Source organism: Phocoena sinus, chromosome 2, assembly GCF_008692025.1.
Source record: "Phocoena sinus isolate mPhoSin1 chromosome 2, mPhoSin1.pri, whole genome shotgun sequence".
NCBI classification, from domain to species: domain Eukaryota; kingdom Metazoa; phylum Chordata; class Mammalia; order Artiodactyla; family Phocoenidae; genus Phocoena; species Phocoena sinus.
Window position 1 is genome coordinate 62680339 of NC_045764.1, and position 18777 is coordinate 62699115.

Genomic DNA, 18777 nt, shown 5'->3' on the forward strand with positions numbered 1-18777 from the left:
GCTGCATTCCCTCCCTCCCTCCCTCCCTCCTTCTCTCCTCTTTTTTTCTCCTTTCTTTCTTCAGGTTTAACTGTGATTAGGAGATATACCAATAACAATAATAATTATCATTTAAAAACCCACACCAGAAAAACAAAAGAGCAGAAAATAACCAGGTATTCTTAGAGCTATAGAATTTTGGTCACTTGCTTTTATAGACTATTTTAATACTCAGCACTAGAGGGAGGGGGGAGGGGAGCAGGCAGGGCCCAAATGCAAAAGTGAGAGGAAGGCAGGTGGGTTCTCTGGGGCTTGGCAAGGGTGGGGGTGACCCATGTTTGGGATACCTAGAGCAGACTTGTCATTGTATTGATTTTAGGGCAATAGCCACCACCAGGCCCTTAGCTGTGAACCTAGAGCCCCACTCTGCTAGGGGTCATCCCATTCCTCCAGGAAGGGCTGCCCTTGGGTTTGTTCCTGGGGAGCCTCAGTCGCCTGAGTCCTTGGGACAAACAGGCCAGGGCCCTGAGAGTCTTGCATTTTTTTCTACTGCAAACTTAGCAAGATATGTATATGAATATGTATATGTATATATATGTAAGATGTGTATATGTATAGTTATGTAGTGCTCTGTAGAGCCATGTAGATAGCCACTCACACGTGTGCGATCTAGTTTAACCCCATGTTGCCAGGACACCCAGGTCACCTTACATCCAGCAACCTGCCTTGGCCCGCAGGCTGGGCACCACAGGGCCTGGGGGAAGTATTCTCTCCAGTCCTCAGGGAAGAGGACCCCCCGGGCTTCTCAGCAGGCCCCCTCTCTCCCCGTCTCTGGTCTCAAATCCAGTCCCAGCCCGACCTCTTACGTGGAAGAAGAAGACTCCAGGCTGTGCCTCTCCTTTCCTGTAGGGCCTCAAGCACATTCCCATCACCTCTGTGGCCCTCCGTTTTCTCATCTGTACAGGGGGAGGTGAGGGAAGCTTCTATTTATTGCGTCTGCTCTGTGCCAAGCACTGGTTTAGCACTTTACACACGTTAACTTCTTCAATTTTACAAAGGCCAGGAGGTGTGGTTACTTAGATTCTTCCCATTTCACAGATAAGGAAACCAAGTTTTGGTAATTATTCCAGAATCGCATAACTACAAGTGGCAGAGCTGGGACTGATCTGAGATTGTAATCCAGGCCTACCTGAGGCCAAAGCCGATGTTCCTTTCATTAGAAAATTGTGTTGAGGGGCTGAATTCAACAGACCAGAGTTTAGAGGTAATCAGACCTGAATTCGAATCCCGAACCTGCCACTTCTTAGCTGTGTGACCTTGGGCAAGTTATCTGAGCTTTCTGTTACCCCATTTGTAAAATGGGAATACTTACGGTACCACCTCACAAGGACCTATGAGGACCAGATAAGAAAAGTAGTACGTGTGAAATGCCCAGCCCAGCGCCTTGCACATACCATAGTAGGTGCTCAGTAAATCATGTTTCTTCTGCCCCCTCCTCACGTGCCCAGCGCATTGCCCCAGCGAGCTATGGTGAGAGCCTGGGGAGCTTTGGCTGCGGGCTCCAGGGCTTATGATCTCAGGACACAGGAGGTGGCTGCAACTTTCTAAGGGCCTAAGGAAGGTGTGTGGCCAGTGGTGGGCTTGAGCCAGGCCTCCAGGTGTGGGAAGAGTTGGAGGGAAGGAAGGAAGGAGGCGGCGGGTGTCGGATGGAGTGCACAGTGGGGACATGACTGAGGTGGATGTGGAGTTGTGGAGTCAGGGACTTTGGGAAGAGATCCAGAGGCTGGATGGTCAGAGAGAAGGCCTTAGATGACAGGCTAAGGGGACTGACCTTGATTCCGAAGGCAACTAGGAGCCAGAAGCAGGTCCAGGACAGGCGCCATTGTGAAAGCAGCTCAGACACCTGCCAGAGACAAGGCCAGTGGTCTGCCCACTGCCTAAAGAGCGAGAGGAGGTTAGGCTGCCAAGACCTGATTAATGAGGAGGGCTGGTACTGCCTTGTCCATCTAGAACCCTCCTCCTTACTCTTAAGCCAGAATGTTGACAAGATCAGGTTTTGTCCTGGGATGTGGACAAAATTTCTCCATAGGTGGGTCACAGGGAGTGTGAGGCAATAATCCAGGGAAGAAGAGAGTGAAGGATCCTGGGATCTTAGGGAGAGACGAGGAGCCACCTGGCCTTGGTCTCTACTGGGCAGGAGAAGCCCCCTTGGGCCCAGGGAGTTCTCAGAGTTGGAGTAGCAGCACACTCAACTTGAGTTCTGCATCCAAACTCAGTCTAGTCCTGGAGGTGGCGGGAGCAGGGAGGGAATAGGAGTTGGGTAGAAGGTCCAGGGCCCTGAGTATACACACACACACACACTTTATAAAAAGCTCTGAGTACACATACACACACACACACACACTCTTTATAAAAAGCTCTGACTCAGCCCAGCCACTCCAGAGACTGGGAAAGCCAGGTCCAGTCAGTGGGCACTCCCATCCCCAATCCCCCACAAGCAATTTTCAAATCTTCCATTTTTAAAACAGAAAATGGTAAATGCGCCGAGTTGTATATTCTATTTCAATAAAAAAATTCCAGTAGCTGCTGCCTTCTTCTAGGGGCCAGGGATTGGGATGGGGGGACTTCGGGAGCCTCAGGAGCCAGGCCGTGGAGGGCAGTGGGACATGGTCCCTAGAGCACGGGGCGCTTGTGTGCACAGCCTGTGCCCCCACGAGCAGGCAGGCAAAGCTGCAAGGGAGTGCGAGGTCTGGCTATGGACAGAAGCGCGCACTGTGGGCGGGGCTGACGAGAGTCATTAAGGAGGAGGGTGAGAAAGAGAGTATGTGTGCTTTGTCTGCTAGTGTAGGTGCAAGACCCTGACTCAGGTCCTTCCCACCCCGGCTGTGGGGCTGCAGAGTCCCTGGAACTCCTTGGTGCTCCCTGAAGGAGGAGGGTAGTCAGTGTGCATGTGAACTGCAGCTGGATACTGAAGAGGGAGATGCCCTCTTAGCTTGATTAGATGGGCCCTCAGATGGAGGGTGGCTGGGGGACAAAAGGTGACCAGGCTGGGGGGCGGATGTCATGGCCAGGACAAAAGGTTGCTTTTCAGAGTGGCCATGGAGGGGCCACAGCCCGTGGACTCCTGCTGGGGTTGGGGAATCTGAGAGGCCTCACTGTTAGGAGGTGTGGCAACTACTCCCCACTGTGGTAGGAGGGGTAAGCCTGACCCCAAGACCCTCTGCAAAGCCTTCAGATGGCCGCCTCCCCCACCCCTGGCTGCAGAGGGTCCCCGAGGGCCCTTGGAGCTGGACCTCACCATGTAGGAGAGAGGCAGTGATCCACCGCTGGAAAAGTGAAGTCCCAGGGGCTCCCAGCGTGGTGCAAAGATTGCTGTGTAGCCCGCCCTCCGGAGGGGAAAGTCCTCAGACAAGGGCAGGGAACCCGTCCCCATCCCCATCCCCATCCCTGATTGCTTAGTCGATGCTGTTGCCATGGTAGCCGGCCTGGGAGTCCCGTTGCTAAGGAGGCAGCTCAGCAGGCCCTGCATCCCCATGACAACTGCCCCCTGCAGCCCAGGCAGCGGTGGGTCCTCTGGGACGTTCGGGGGGGCAGGGCACGGCGGGATGCAGGCCTGGCCTCTGGGTCTATGGGGAGGACTTTGTGGACAGACAGCAGCTGGGGGGTGGGAGGGATTAGCTGCGGGCCCAGCCAAACTGCAAGGGGTAGATCCAGGAGACTCACCCCCACCCACCCTATGCTGGATCTACCCCAGGTCCACACTGGGCCTTGTTCCTCCACTGGGGCCTGGAGCAACTCCAGTCACTATCTTCTCTGTTCCCTGCCTTCAAAAGGTCAGCAGTCTGCTTAGTAAGCACCTACTGTGTGCTAGGCACTTGGTGCTTTCCTGTTCTCTCATTCCATCCTCACAACAACCCTAAGGGGGTAATAATTAGCCTCAATCACAGTGGGCCAAAGGGCACCGACTCAAACCTTGTTCCTCCCATTGGTGGTATGTACCGAGGGCTGGGTGGTAGGAGCGGTCTGTCTGTGCAGGCAAGAAAAGGTGCATAGTCTGTAGAGAATTTAAAAACAAGAATAAAAATTACTAAAAGTGGTTTGCTTCCTCTTATCTTTCACCATCACCAGCTACCAGCGATTCTGAACAGTGATAAAATACTCCTCCCCACCATGGCAGACAGCCAGCCCCACCCTAGAAACGCCACCGAACCCCCTGCTTTGACTCCAGCGTAAACCTGCCATGCTTACAGTTGCCAGCACCTGGGTAAGGTCTGAAGGCACCCTCTCTGCCCTAGCAGGGCTAAACCAGATTGGGGTTTTTAAAAGAACATTTTAAAAGTTTAATAAAATCCCTCCCTTGACTCCATGTCTCTTCCCAGCTGCCGCTCCCATCTTCTCAGCCAAACTTCTGGAGATCTGTCTGGACTCCCCACCCTCATTTCCCTTCCTCTGAGTCACATCGTCCTCCACTGCAATCTGGCTCCCCCCTCTTCTACACAGAACAACTGGGTCCTCCATGGCCCTCATTGTGAAATCCAGGGCGGATTCCTCGGCTTTGTCCTGCTGCCCTCCCAGCAGTGTGTGGCCTGCTGACCAGCCCTCCCCAGCTTTCAGGACCTGCTCTCCTCTCGCTGCTCTGCCTTCCTGTTCAGCCTCAGCCTCAGAAGTAGGGGTTCCTTCTCCTGAGGCTCAGTGCTTCTGGGCCCCTGGCTGTGACCCCCATCTTCTCACTCCACATGTGCTTCCTGGAAGCCTCACCCGTGCCCATGGCTTCCCCAGATTTCCCCCTCAGTTCAGGCCCCCACATCCCCTGAGCTTCAGCCTGGGTGTCTGCTGCTGCTGCCCCCATGTGGTTCCTCATCCTTTTCTGGTCAACCATGGTTCTTTTATTCTTTCTTAAGCTTGCAGCTTCCAGTGCATTACAGAGCGAGTTCTCTCCAACCTGGCCCTCCCCCTGCTGATTTTGCATTTTCAGTCTTCTCTTGAGGGTGGAATATTTCATACACACAGAAGAAGATATAAACATAATAGATACTTAATATTAAAAATGTGATAAACAGCCACGTACCCATCACTTGGTTTAAAAAATAGAACGTAAGGCATTACCTTTGAAGGCATCTGCTGGTCCCCATTTGTATCCCTCTCTCGCTCTCCAAGAGAAACCACTCAGCTGAACTTTAATTTTAGCACCCTGTTACTTCTCATGATACTTTTTACTACAGAAATAAAATGTCTCCAAACAACGTGTTCAGTTGTATACCAAGGTGGAAGGGTGGGGATTGGAAGTAGTTGTCTTTGTGGGGAGGAGAGTTTTGTCCACAGTATTGTTCAGAATTGCTGATGCATGGGGATGAGCGGCAGCAGATTTAGTCCGTTTTATTATTGTTTTAAATTTCTTTACAAATAATGTACCTTTTCATTGCCTGCACCGGGGTGGGCTATACCTCTTCCACTTTCATATACCACTGAATGTATTGTAAATTTTTGAACTTTATATAAGTGGCATCCTGCTGTATGTATTCTTCAGTAATCTGCTTTTTTTTTCATTCAATCCTGTAATTTTGAGAGCTTGTTGATGCATGGAGCATAGTTTACTCATCTTTACTGCTGTATAGCATTCCGGTATCTGAATATGCCACCACTGACATATGTGTTCTTCAGGAGACAGATATTTCAGTCATTTCCAGTTCTCACTATTCCAGACACTGTTGCTACAGACGTTCTTGTTTGTGGCTCCTGGTACAGATGTGTCAGAGCATCTCTAAGGCTCCGCATCTAGGAGTGGCAGAACTGAGTCATAGGGTGACTTAATCTTCACTTAACAAGATAATGCCAAGCCGTTTTAACTAGTTCTAACAATTTACACTTCCACCTGCAGGGCATGAGAGTTACTCTTAATCCACATTCTTGCCAATGATTACAATCATCAGATTTTCTTATTTTTCCCAGTCTAGTGATATCTAATTGTGTTTTAATGTGCAAATCCCTAATTACTAGTAAGGCTGAATTTTTTTTGCATATTCATTTGCCATTTATGTTTCCTCTTCTGAGCAATATTTTTTCATGTATTTTGCCTGATTTCCTGTTGTTGTCTTTTTGTTGATTCGTAAGAGTTTTATACACATTCATCTATTTGTTCATTGTACGTGTTGTAAATATCTTCTTCCAGTGTATGGCTTATATTTTCTTTCTTATTTTTGGTGTTCTTTGATGAATAGAAGTTTTACATTTTAATGAGATCAAGATTAGTGATTTTTTTTTTTTTTTTTTTTTTTTTTTTGGCGGTACGCGGGCCTCTCACTGTTGCGGCCTCTCCCGTTGCACGGAGCACAGGCTCCGGACGCACAGGCTCAGCGGCCATGACTCACGGGCCTAGCCACTCTGCGGCATGTGGGATCTTCCCGGACCAGGGCACAAACCCGTGTCCCCTGCATTGGCAGGCGGACTCTCAACCACTGCACCACCAGGGAAGCCCAAGATTAGTGATTTAAAAAAAAAAAGTCTAGTACTTCCTTAGTGCCTTTTTTGCTGGTTTAAGAAACCTGTCTTCCTCTGTTGTTATAAAGATATTCTTCTATATTAATTTTTAAACCTGTGAAGCATTTCACATTTACTTAACTTACTTGACCTAGACTTTGGGTATGATGTCAGGACATGGTTCAATTTCATTTTTGCCCCATGTGGACAACCAACTGTTCCTACCCATTTACAATGTTACTTATATATCACATCTGGGTCTATGTCAAAGCTCTCTATTCAGTACCATTAGCTTGTCTATCCTTGTTCAAACTGTCTTAGTTACTGTGGCTTTATAAAGTGTGTAGATCTTAGTAGAGCCACCTTCTTCTTATTAAGGCATATCCTGGCTACTCTAGTCTCTTTGTGCTACCATATACTTTGTACAGTTTGTCAAGATGCATGAAGAACTCAGTGGACTTCTGCTTTGAAATAACATGAACGTTATTATTAAAATTTGTATTCCTATGGATGAATGGGGTCCAACTCTCCCCATATTTGGGTCTTCTTTAATGTTTCTTTTGTATTAGGGCAGTTAGCACTAGTGACCCCAACAGAAAAAGCCCAAAATTTCAACAGTTTAACACAATGAAGATTTATTCCAGCTCAGGTAAATTCCCCTGCAGGCCAGGCAACCACTATCCTTACTGATACCAACTTGATCCTGTGGTCTCCAAGATCACGTGGAAGGAGGAGAGAGAACCGGAAGAGATGACGGGTTCTGAACTACTTCTCTCCGGCCGTGACACACCTCACTTCCTCTCATGCTCAGTCATCGCTTGGCCACAACGTAACTGCAAAGGAGGCTGCTCTATGTGGGGGGAGCACATGGAGTATTTGCTGGGCATTAACTGTCTGCCAAATCTTTCACATGGCTTTATAGTTTTCTTCATGAAGGTTTGTGCATTTTGTTAGATTTATTCCTAGTATCTTTTATTTCTGTTGCCATTGCTAATGTACCTATTTATAGTTAACAAAAGTCGCCACTTTTCAGTGTACAGGTCATTGGGTTTTGACAAATTTACTCAGTCCTTAGAACCACTTCAACAATGAAGATCATGAACATTTCTGTCAGTCCTCCAAATTCTCTCCCGTCCCTTTGCAGTCAGTCTCCTACTCCTGACTCCTGGCAATCTGCTTTCTGTCACTAAAGTTTTGCCTTTTTTAGAATTTCATATAAATGGAATCATAAAGTATGTCATCTCTTGTGTCTGATTTCTTTCATTCAGTCTATAAAGCCTTTAAGTCCTGTCCCTGTGGTTGTGCGTATTGTGGAGCAACCTTCCCTGGCACGAATATGCCAGGAATTGTTTATTCCTTTACCCACTGGCGAACAGTTGGGTTGTTTCCAGTTGGGCTATTAAGAATAAAGCTCCTATGAACATTCATGTTCAAGTCTTCAGGTGGACGTGGATTTTCATTTTTCCCTAGTGGCACTGTTGGGTCATTTGGTAAGTATACGTTTAAACTTTGTAAGATACCACCAGATTATCTTCCAGCGCTGGAATACTGCTTTGCACTCCCACCTGCAAACTGCATGAGACCAGTTACTGCACATCTTTGCAATACTTGATCTTGTCTTTTATTTTTACCATTGAAGATGGTGTGTTATGTTAACTCCTGGTTTTAATTTCCATTTCCATAATGACTAAAGATGCTGAGCATCTTTTTTGAGTGTTTATTTGCTATCTATATGTGTTCTTTGGTAAAGTGACTGTTCAAATCTTTACCCATTTGTTTTCACTGGGGCATTTGTTTCTTATTATCAAATTATAAATAATATATTCAGGATACAAGTCCTTTATAAGATATATGTTTTGCAAATATTTTCTCCCAGTTTATGGCTTGCTTTTTCATTTTCTTAACCATGTCTTTCAAAGAGTAAATCTTTTTAATTTTGATGATGTTCATCTTATCAAACTTTTCTTTTATAATTAGTGTCTTTTGACAAGTGAATTAAAAGGGTACACTAAAAAATGTTTACTTAACACAAAAGAAGGCAGTAACAAATTAATAGAGGGACAAAAAATAAACACCTATATAAAACAAATAACAAAAGGCCAAGTGTAAATCCTACCTTATCAGTAATTAACATAAAATGTAAACAGATTAAGCACTCAAAAGGCAGAAATTGGCAGGATGGATTTAAAAACCAATATAAGTTTGAGACATATATCTCTCTCAAAATTATATTACATAGTTTTAATATATAAATACATAATTATAAATATATTAACATTAGTCATTAATATATTAAGAATAGAGAATGCTATTTGTTGATATATTAATATATACTTTATATGTATTATATATATAATCCAGTTATGTACTGTTTATAAGAGACACACACTTGATATTCAAAGACACAATAGGTTGAAAGAATGTGATAAGATATATCATATAAACATTAGCCAGAAGACAGCTGGAGTGGCTATACTAATATCAGACAAAGTAGACTTTAAGACAAAATTGTTGCTAAAGACAAAGGCTATTTTAAGATGATAAAAGGATCAATCTGTCAAGAAGAATTAACAATTATAAACATATATACACCTAACAGCAGAGCCCCAAAATTCATGAAGCAAACCTGACGAAATGGAAGGGAGAAATAAATAGTTCAGCAGTAATAGCTGTAGACTTCAATACACCATTTTCAATAATGGATAGAAGACCAGCAAGAAAATAGAAAATCTGAACAACAATATAAACTAACAGGCATCTAGAACCCTCCACCTAACGACAGCAAAACTCATACTCTTCTCAAGGGCACATGAAATATCTTCCAGGGTAGACTATGTGTTAAGCTACAAAACAAGCCTCAGTAAATTTAAAAGGATTGAAATCATACAACATGTGTTCTCTGACCATCATACAATGGTATTAGAAACCAACAACAGAGGGAAATTTGGAAAATTCACAAATATATGGAAATTAACACACTTCTACAGAACAAGTGGGTCAAAGAAGAAAGCACAAAAAATATTAGAAAGTAAATTCAGATGAATAGAAAAAAAACACAACTACAAAAACTTATGGGGTGCAGCAAAAGCAGTGCTCAGAGAGAAGTTTATAGCGGGAAGCTCCTATATTTAAAAAAAGACCTTAAATCAATAATCTAAACATTCACCTTAAGAAACTAGGAAAAGAAGAGCAAACTAAGCAAAGCAAGGACAAGGAAGGACTTCAGAAAGATTAAGGCAGAAATAAATGAAATAGGTAATAGAAAGACGACGCAGAAAATCAGCAAAATCAGAAGTTGGTTCTTTGAAAAGATGAACAAAATTGACAAATTTTGACAATTTGACCATTGACCCTCTTGGAGACAGTAAGGCAACTGAGTACATTTCCAAAAATGATATAACAGAAATATGTACTCTCTTTGCAAAACACACATGCTTTTGTATAAGGTGGATGGACACAGTATTAAAGTGCTGTCAAAACTCTTAGCTAGGGCTTCCCTGGTGGCGCAGTGGTTGAGAGTCCACCTGACAATGTAGGGGACATGGGTTCGTGTCCCGGTCCAGGAAGATCCCACATTCCGCGGAGTGTCTGGGCCTGTGAGCCATGGCCGCTGAGCCTGTGCGTCCGGAGCCTGTGCTCCGCAGCGGGAGAGGCCACAACAGTGGGAGGCCCGCGTACCGCAAAAAAAAAAAAAAAAAAACTCTTAGCTAGAGAACATTCTTCCCCCTGGTAATTATGACTCTGGGATAGAATTGCTGTTACCAAACCAAAATTTGGGTCCGCTCACCCACAGCATGCAGTGAAGCCAACTTACAGGCACTAGGTTGTGGTGAAGGAAAGTGTAGCATTTATTATAAGGTGCCATACAAGGAGTCTGGGACAGTTAGTGCCCAAAAAGCCTGAACTCCCTGACGACTTTCAGCAAAGCATTTAGCATCCCAGCATATGTGATCAGCTCATGTACGATCCTCTGACTGGTTGATCGTGAGGTAACAGGGTGGTGTCACAGGGGTTAACATCAGTCCTTAGGTGCCAGGAGGTCTGGGGTCTACCATGCTCCTGATCATCAAGTAGTTAATTTCTTCCATTTGGTGGGAGTTTTAGCATCTGTGAAACAACTCAGGAAATGTGCATCAGATTCTGTCATCTAGGTACTTCAGAGAGGCGTTAAAGCAGAGGGTATACGGTAAGGGTCTGCCCCATAGGGAAGGCCCCATAGGGTCCCGCTCGGTTACATTGCCATTTTGATACTTCCCAAGTAACAAATGTTTTGATTTCTGTGAACAAACTTGAAATTGCAGTTTCTTTGATCTGACAGTCCATAAAAAAGATCTGAATAAGTGTTTCAAGGAAAGTTTTCCTTGCAAATATTGCAATGTTACCTCATTTGGGAGACATCAAATTAACTCTGTTAATTCTTTTTTTAATATAAATTTATTTATTTATTGTCTGCATTGGGTCTTTGTTGCTGCGTGCGGGCTTTCTCTAGTTGTGGCAAGCGGGGGCTACTCTTCGTTGCAGTACGTGGGCTTCTCATCGCAGTGGCTTCTCGTCACAGAGCATGGGCTCTAGGCACGTGGGCTTCAGTAGTTGTGGCTCGCAGGCTCTAGAGCGCAGGCTCTGTAGTTGTGGCGCACAGGCTTCGTTGCTCTGCGACATGTGGGATCTTCCTGGACCAGGGCTCAAACCCATGTCCCCTGCATCGGCATGTGGATTCTTAACCGCTGCGCCACCAGGGAAGTCCAACTCTGTTAATTCTTTATCGAAGAAAATAAACTTGCTACTTGCACGCGTGCGTGCGCGCGCACACACACACACACACACACACACACACACACACACACATAAAGAGAGAGCTTGACTGCCAAAAACCAAAGGACAGAGATAGAGAAGACTCAAAGTACCAGCAGGAATGAAAGATGCAATATTACTATTAACCTTTAAGAAGCGAAAGGGGACATAAGGGAACTCTATGAACAACAGTGCACCAACAAATCGATAAAATGGACAAATTCTTAGAAACACACAAACTGCCAAAACTGAATCAAGGAGAAACAGAGAATCTGAAGAGACCTATAACAGGTGGAGAGATTCAATTCGGAATAAACTTCCCATAGAGAAAAGCCCAGGACCAGATGGCCTCACTGGTGAATTCCATCAAATGTTTAGAACCACGAACACCAATCCTTCACAAACTCTCCCAAAACGTAGAAAAGGAGGGAAAACTTTCCTTACTCGATGAAGCCAGTATTACACGGATACCAAAACCAGCTAAAAAAGCACAAAAGAAGAAAACTACAGACCGATATCCCTTATGAATATAGACACAAAAATCTTCAACAAATTCTCAAGGGAGGTGAGGAGTTTTACCTATTTTTAAAATACAGCGGTGCCAGTCAGGCTTCCTTGGTTTCGTTTCCTGACAGGTGGATTTCTCCTGGGCCACCCGCTCACAAGTTTCCCTTCCAGGTCCCAGGGCTCCTCTCCCTGCTTCCAGATTCCTGGTATTAGGCTTTTCCCCAGGGAAGCACTAGCTTCCCTTTTTGTTTGCCACTTGGGTTGTTTCTTGTCCTCTGTTGGGGATATCCCTTACTTTCTTTTGAGCAAATAATTTACAAGTCGTTCTGTTGTAATTTAGCCAGTATCTGAATCTTTCCTGCTTTTCAGATCTAGTGCAAGCAGTGCTGGAAGAAACTGTTTCCTTTCTCTAGTGAATTCCCCACCATTCTCACAGGTACTTACTCTGTGACTGGCAGACGCTGCAGTCATGGTTGGAAGTTCCTTCCTCACTTTGCCAGATCACTTGGTCAGGTCTCTTAGCACTTTTCATGCTGGATGGTAGTTTCTGTCTGTTAAATGTCTGTGTCCTCCTGTAGACTGTGAACACATCAATAGAGACGGTCGTACTCATTCCACATCCTCAGCGCCTGGCATGCAGTCAGCCTTCGGGAACCTTTGTGAAACCATGAATGTCTTCCAGCTTCTAGGGTGAGGAAGACTCTTTTCTGACTGGCCCATAATATTCCTTCTCTCACACCACCCACCCACCCACATGGAGATCTCTTTGGCTTTAGCTCCAGCCAGGTTCCCTCCTGTGTGTTGGTCTAGAATGTTCATCAGCTAGTTCTTTTGCCATTTCCTAGGCAACTTTGTCTATGGGAGCCTGATCCATCATTCTGCCTTCGAGAATAGATCCTAGCTCTTCCTGTCCGCTTACAGAAAGCTGCCCAGAATTCTCGGCTGGGGTTTGAGTTTATGGAAAAAACTCATCTTATTCTGAACTCACTAGGACTGACCCCCACCTGTGGCACCTGGCCAAGCAAATGTAGCTTGACTGGGCCTAGCATTACCCTTGCAGCGTTCCAGGGATTTGGGGGAGCATAGCAGCAGCTCTGTGCATCCCCCATATCCTGGGGCCCCGGCACTTAATCCAGTGACAGGAGGCCTAGCACAGTCCTAGAAGCCCCAGCGCCATGCAGGATGGCTGGGATCTGTTCTCAAGGTATCTGATGCCCATGTGAAGCAGGTTAGCTTCCTACCTCTGCACTGGCCTCCTCCTCCCTCCAGACAGAAAGTCTCATTAATTCCTAGACTCAGCTCAGCCTTACCTCTGCTGCAAAACCTTTCCGAGTACATGCTCTCAGGAAGGATTAGGATTTTGTCAAATTCCCCCAGCACTGGGCCACAGTGACTGCAAGTCCCTCTTCCTCACCTGTCAAGTTCATTGAGTCAACACCTCTAATGTGCTAGGTACTCAGACCTAGAATACAAAAACAAGCATGATTGTTTTCCTTACGGAGTTCACAGCGTGTTAGAAGAGACAGAGGACAGAAACAGGAACCATCAGGTTCAGCTGACTGAATGGTTAGGCTGGGTGTTCAAAGATAAATAGAAATTTACAAGGCAGAGAAAGCCAGTAGTGAGGGTAGGGGGTAGGGAGACAATTTGAGGCAAAGGGAATATAGTACAGAGGTCAGACTTCATGGCTTATTCTCTAAGTGCAAATTGGTCTGTATTGCTAGGGCCAAATTTGGGTCAAAGGGCAGATTAAGTGACAAATAAAAGCCAAGAGGTAGACAGGGCCACATTGGATTCTATTTTGCCGGGCAGGTGACGCGGAGCCATCGCACGATGTTGAGCAGGGGAGAGAGGCCAGATTTGAATTAGAAAAATAAAATCAGGCCGCGCCGAACAGCAGCCATGGAGCACGCCACCTCCTGATCCTGAGCGGCTTTTGCAACCTGAGCCCCTAGAGCTGGGCCACCCCGACACTGGGCTGGAGTCTGTGGCCAGTGAGGAAGCGGTGGGGGTCCGGGATGAGGGCCCCCGGAATGGCACAATGACAGAAAATAATTTTTGGTTGAAGAAGATAGAAATTAATGTTTCAGAAGCAGAAAAGCAAACTGGAAGAAATGCCATGAACATGCAAGAAACATATACTGCTTACCTCATTGAAACAAGGTCAGTTGAACAGATTGATGGTCAGAGTGTCCTAGCAGACTCACTATGGAGGCAGTAGAGTGAATTTGAGCTGTTGAGAAACTACCTTTTAGTATACTATCCACATATTGTTGTACCACCTCTACCAGAAGAGCAAGCAGAATTTGTTTGGCATAAACTCTCTGCCGACAACACTGACAAGGATTTCATGGAAAGACAATGAATTGGTTTAGAAAACGTCCTCTTGAGAGTTGCTTCGTATCCCGTCCTCTGTAGAGACATAATCTTCTATTTGTTTTTAACACAGGCAGGCAACTGGAAGGAGACTGTGAACGAAACAGGATTTCAGCGGAAGGCAGACTGCAGGTTAAAAGCGTTTAATGCAACATTCAGAGGGAAAAACCCAGACAAGAGATGTACTGAACTAAAACACTACAGTGATGAACTACCGTCTGTCATCGCATATCTTCTTCGAGTCAGAGCGAGAGTAGCAGATCGACTGTATGGTGTATATAAAGTATATGGGAATTACGGGCGAGTTTTCGGTGAGTGGAGTGCCATAGAAAAAAGGAATGGGTGATGGACTGCAGGGTGCTGCTCATCATAGGGATGTGTATGCATCTTCTATCGATGATATTTTGGAAGATGAAGAACATTATGCGGATCAGTTAAAGGAGTATCTTTTTTATGCAGAAGCCATGCATAAAATGCGGGCTGTGTGCAGGAAACACGAACTTATGCAGTATGACTTGGAGATGGCTGCTCAGGACTTAGCATCCAAGCAGCAGCAGTGTGACGAACTGGCACCTGGGACCCTGAGAACATTTTCTTTGAAGGGAATGACTACCAAGCTCTTTGGTCAAGAAACTCCAGAGCAGAGAGACGCCAGAATAAAGGTGCTAGAAGAACAAATAAATGAAGGAGAACAACTTAACTCTAAAAATCTGGAAGGCAGAGAATTTGTCAGAAATGCTTGGGCTGATATTGAACACTTCAAAGAACAAAAGAACCGTGATTTAAAGGAGGCCCTCATAAGCTACGCACTCATGCAGATCAGTATATGCAAAAAGGGAACTGAAGTTTGGACCAATGCTGAGGAATGCTTTAGCAAGATGTAATCCTGTGAAATGAGTTTCTCTTCAGTCAAAGTGCCCCAAAACAGAAACACAAGTAAATAAAAAAATTTAAGTTCCTACCAGTGTACACAAAAATATATAATAAGTTGAGTAAATTCAGCTTTGATTGTAGTGTTAATACAGCACAAAAGGATGTATTTTAATGAAGATTAAATATTACAATTTGTGGTTTTGGGGACTGGTGCTGATTCTAAAACATTAATTAGATAAAATATACCAACAAATTGTCAGGCTTCTGAACCAATGACTGAATATCGTCAGGTAATTTTTAGATGTTCATTTTAGTGCCCACTGTTTCAGATCTGCTTATGTAGGGAGTTTTTTCCTAAGGTTGAATTCTTATCTTTATTTGGTTAAGACCCACTAATCTGTTATAGAGGGGTTAATTTTTCTTGCCTTATAGTTGAGCTGTTTGGTTTGACAAAGCTCAGCAGAAACTTAGTGTGAAATCTAAGAATTTCTCCCACATTCTTTTTTTTTTTCTCCCCCATTCTTTAATGCCCCCAAACATTGCATACACTAGAAAACGTCTTCAATGTGTGTTTTACCAGAATTTTGACACTGGTCAAAAATTTTACACTGCCAACAAAGAAGACTCAACTTCTCAGATATATAGTGAAATGCGTTGTTGTGATCTAGGAATTGGTATATAGCAAGTTTCAATTGAGTATGTTACATACAAGCATTAAATTCTCAGATAATTCTTAACCTCAGTGATGAGCCTAGATTTACTCTGCCTGGCTCTCTACACATGGCATTTCAGGGTACAAGGTGCAGCATTTCAATGTATGAGATATACGTAGTGAACATACGTGTTCGTATCTTCGTTATTAACATCCTTTTTTATTGCTTGGCTGTAATTTTTGTAAAGATAAATTATATTGCTTTTGTGTGTGTTTTTGTGGTATATGTTCAGAAGCTAAGCCATCCTTGGTATTTTGTTAGCTTTGCAGAACCCTGTGTACTCATTATAACTAATTATGTAAAAACAGATTTCCAGTACTGTTCAGCCTTTGACTTTTTTACATGTTTAAAATGTTGCTGAAGTTTTGCGCTGTTTGCCTAACTCATGCAATAAATAAATGAAGTAATGTGTTATTTAAAAAAAAAAGAAAGAAAGAAAAATCAAATCGTGTGGAGGCTGGATTGCCATTGAGGCTGAGGTCGGGGGGATGGGTCGATGAGGAGTTGCCCAATAGAGACCAACAGGAGCCAGCTTGGAGACATTTGAGAGAGAGCTGCAGGGTTTGCCGAGCCATGTACTGTGGTGTTGAGGGAAGAGTTTACAATGGCTCCCAGAATTCTCCTTGGGGAGACCAGCTCCACAAAGGTAGAGCCACTAATGAGGGACAGGCACCTGTGTGCACACCTATGATGGAGTGATGGAGCTTTGCTCCAGGACACTGAGGTGGAGGGTGTGGAAATGTAAGATGACTGCAACCCAGACACCAGCTGCGGTCAGTCTGCCTATTTAAACCTAGAAAAGGCGGATTGAGATTCTCATACCTTGACGTGGGAAAGGTCTTGTGCCCTCCTGTGCCCCCTGATTTCTGCGAACTCTCAGGTTTAAACTCTTTTGGTCACTTCTGGCTCTGAGCCAACCCCATTTTTGGTCACCCTCAATCACCATGCCAGACTTGTGGTCTATCCGTCACCACGTCGACCCAGATGCCCCTTTCTTTGAAGGGAGAAAGCCAGTAATTTGTGCAAGGCCTTGTGCACGTGGCAGACGTCACACAAGACTTGGGGAGTTGGATGGGTTTACGTCATGGAGGTGCAAAGAGCAAACTGCACTAAATTACCTCTCAGATCTTCTCATTTCAAAACATTCTTTGGGGCACCTTAAGGGCCGTCTCTTCCCACTGTGGGCATCCTTCCCACCTGCCCCTCATTCTCTCATCTTCTTGTTGATATACCCGCTGCCTCCCCACCCCCAATTATTTCAGGAAATTCCAAATTCTTCTCACTATAGCACAGCAAGAGCTCCCTCTCACCCCTTCTGAGCTTAGCTCTAGGCCCATGTTTCCATTTCACAAACCCATCCAATCCATAGTTGAGTAAAAGAGCATCTTGGGATGAACATCATCGCTGTGCCCAGAGAGTAGTAATTATAGTCACAGATAACATTTTTTCAACATTACATACTTTTAAAAGATTATGGAAAATGTAAAGTACTATCTCCTTGAATTACTCTCTCCCACCTCGTCCCCTCTCCCTCTCCCTGGTGAACTCTCTCCTTTGGTAGCTGGAGACCCAAGGTGAAGAGTCAGGCACCTCCTGTCTGAGGCCCCTTGTCTATGGGTAGGGCTGGCCCTGCTTTTCTGTCCCCTGCCCCCTCCCCATCAGTCTGACAGCTGGTTCAGTGCTGTTCTCCAGTCTCTCCTGATGACACAACACTCCTGGCAGGAAGGTGTCTAAAGTCGGGAGGGGCTGATAGACTGGGGAAAGAGGGCATTTCTTCTTCATATAGAGCCTTGTTCACAGTGTTTGTCTTAGAACCAACTGGAGGACAACCTTGCACCCAGTTCATCATTGTGGTATCAGCCTCATTTCTTATAACTTACAACTGTGCCAGGCAGACAGGTCTTTGTTATCTTTCAAGTTCACCCCAGGACACCAAAGGGCCATGGCTGCTGGAATGGGAGGGTCCTGGCACCAGTAACACTAGGGACCTACAAGGATCCCTCTAAGGGAGCGGGAGGGTGTGTGTGTATACGGGAAGCCTTCCCACACACTCCAGGCCATGAGTCCTCTTGCCTGTCTATCCATCCTTCTGGAAGACAAGCATCTGCTATTGTTAGAATCTGCCCTTGGCATTAGGCCTTCAGAGAGGAGTGAGAAATTGTGTCTCCACTGAGTCCACAGTCAAGTGGAAAAAGACTCAAAACATAAATCACTGTAAAGAGCTCCATCTAGGGACGCAGAGGAGGGTCCCCACCGGTTCTCTGGCTGTTAGAACACGGGGGTAGTGGTGTTCCAGATGCAAAGACTGAAAAGCGTGTCCCAGGTTACCTTCCTCTGCTAGACACTGGGTACACAAGGTGACAGCGTCTGGCCTGGGGCTGCGGCAGACTGGCACAGGCTCTGGCACTGGGACCTCTGACTCCACCCTGAGGCCAAAGGGGCATGGCTAATGGGAATGATGGGATTTGGGTTTCATAAAGTACACGGCTGCAGAGCAGATGAAGTCCTGGGGCCGAGGGAGCAGTTAGTAAGGAGGCTGGGCTCTGTATCCAGCCCTCACGCTACTCCACATTCATGGAGGGCAGGCCTATGGCTGCTGTGCTCCCCACTCACTATTCTGAGCCCAGACTCTCATACACTGTGAGAAATCTTACAGAGTGTTATGGACCGAATGTTTGTCTCTCTCCAAATTCGCATGTTGAAATCCTAATCCCCAGTATGATGGTATTTGAAGGTGATTATTAGGCGATGAGGGTGGAGCCCACAATGGGATTAGTGCCCTGGTAAAAGAGACCTCAGAGAACTCTCTCACCCATCTGCCACATGAGACACAGTGAGAAGACAGCATCTATAAACCAGGAGGTGGGTCCTCACTTGACATCTGCCCTTTCCTTGATTTTGGACTTCCAAGCCTCCACAACTGTGAGAAAATAAGAGTTCGCTGTTTAAGCCCCCTAGTCTATGATATTTTTGTCATAAAGCCCAAGCTGAGACACAGTGAATGCAGTCAGAAGTTGAAACAGCCTGGGAAAGGTGGGGCTCCTTGCAGACACCCGCTCTT

The 18777-nt window shown here is 45.4% G+C and overlaps 1 protein-coding gene across 1 annotated transcript; it reads left to right on the forward strand.

Moving 5' to 3' along the window:
• The first annotated feature begins 1766 nt into the window (after window positions 1-1766).
• On the forward strand, window positions 1767-15014 carry LOC116748557 (sorting nexin-4-like). Its single transcript, XM_032621699.1, is given in 4 exon segments — window positions 1767-1969; window positions 2580-2788; window positions 13638-14467; window positions 14469-15014. Coding segments are annotated over 4 exon segments (1788 nt in total).
• Window positions 15015-18777: the final 3763 nt, after the last annotated feature.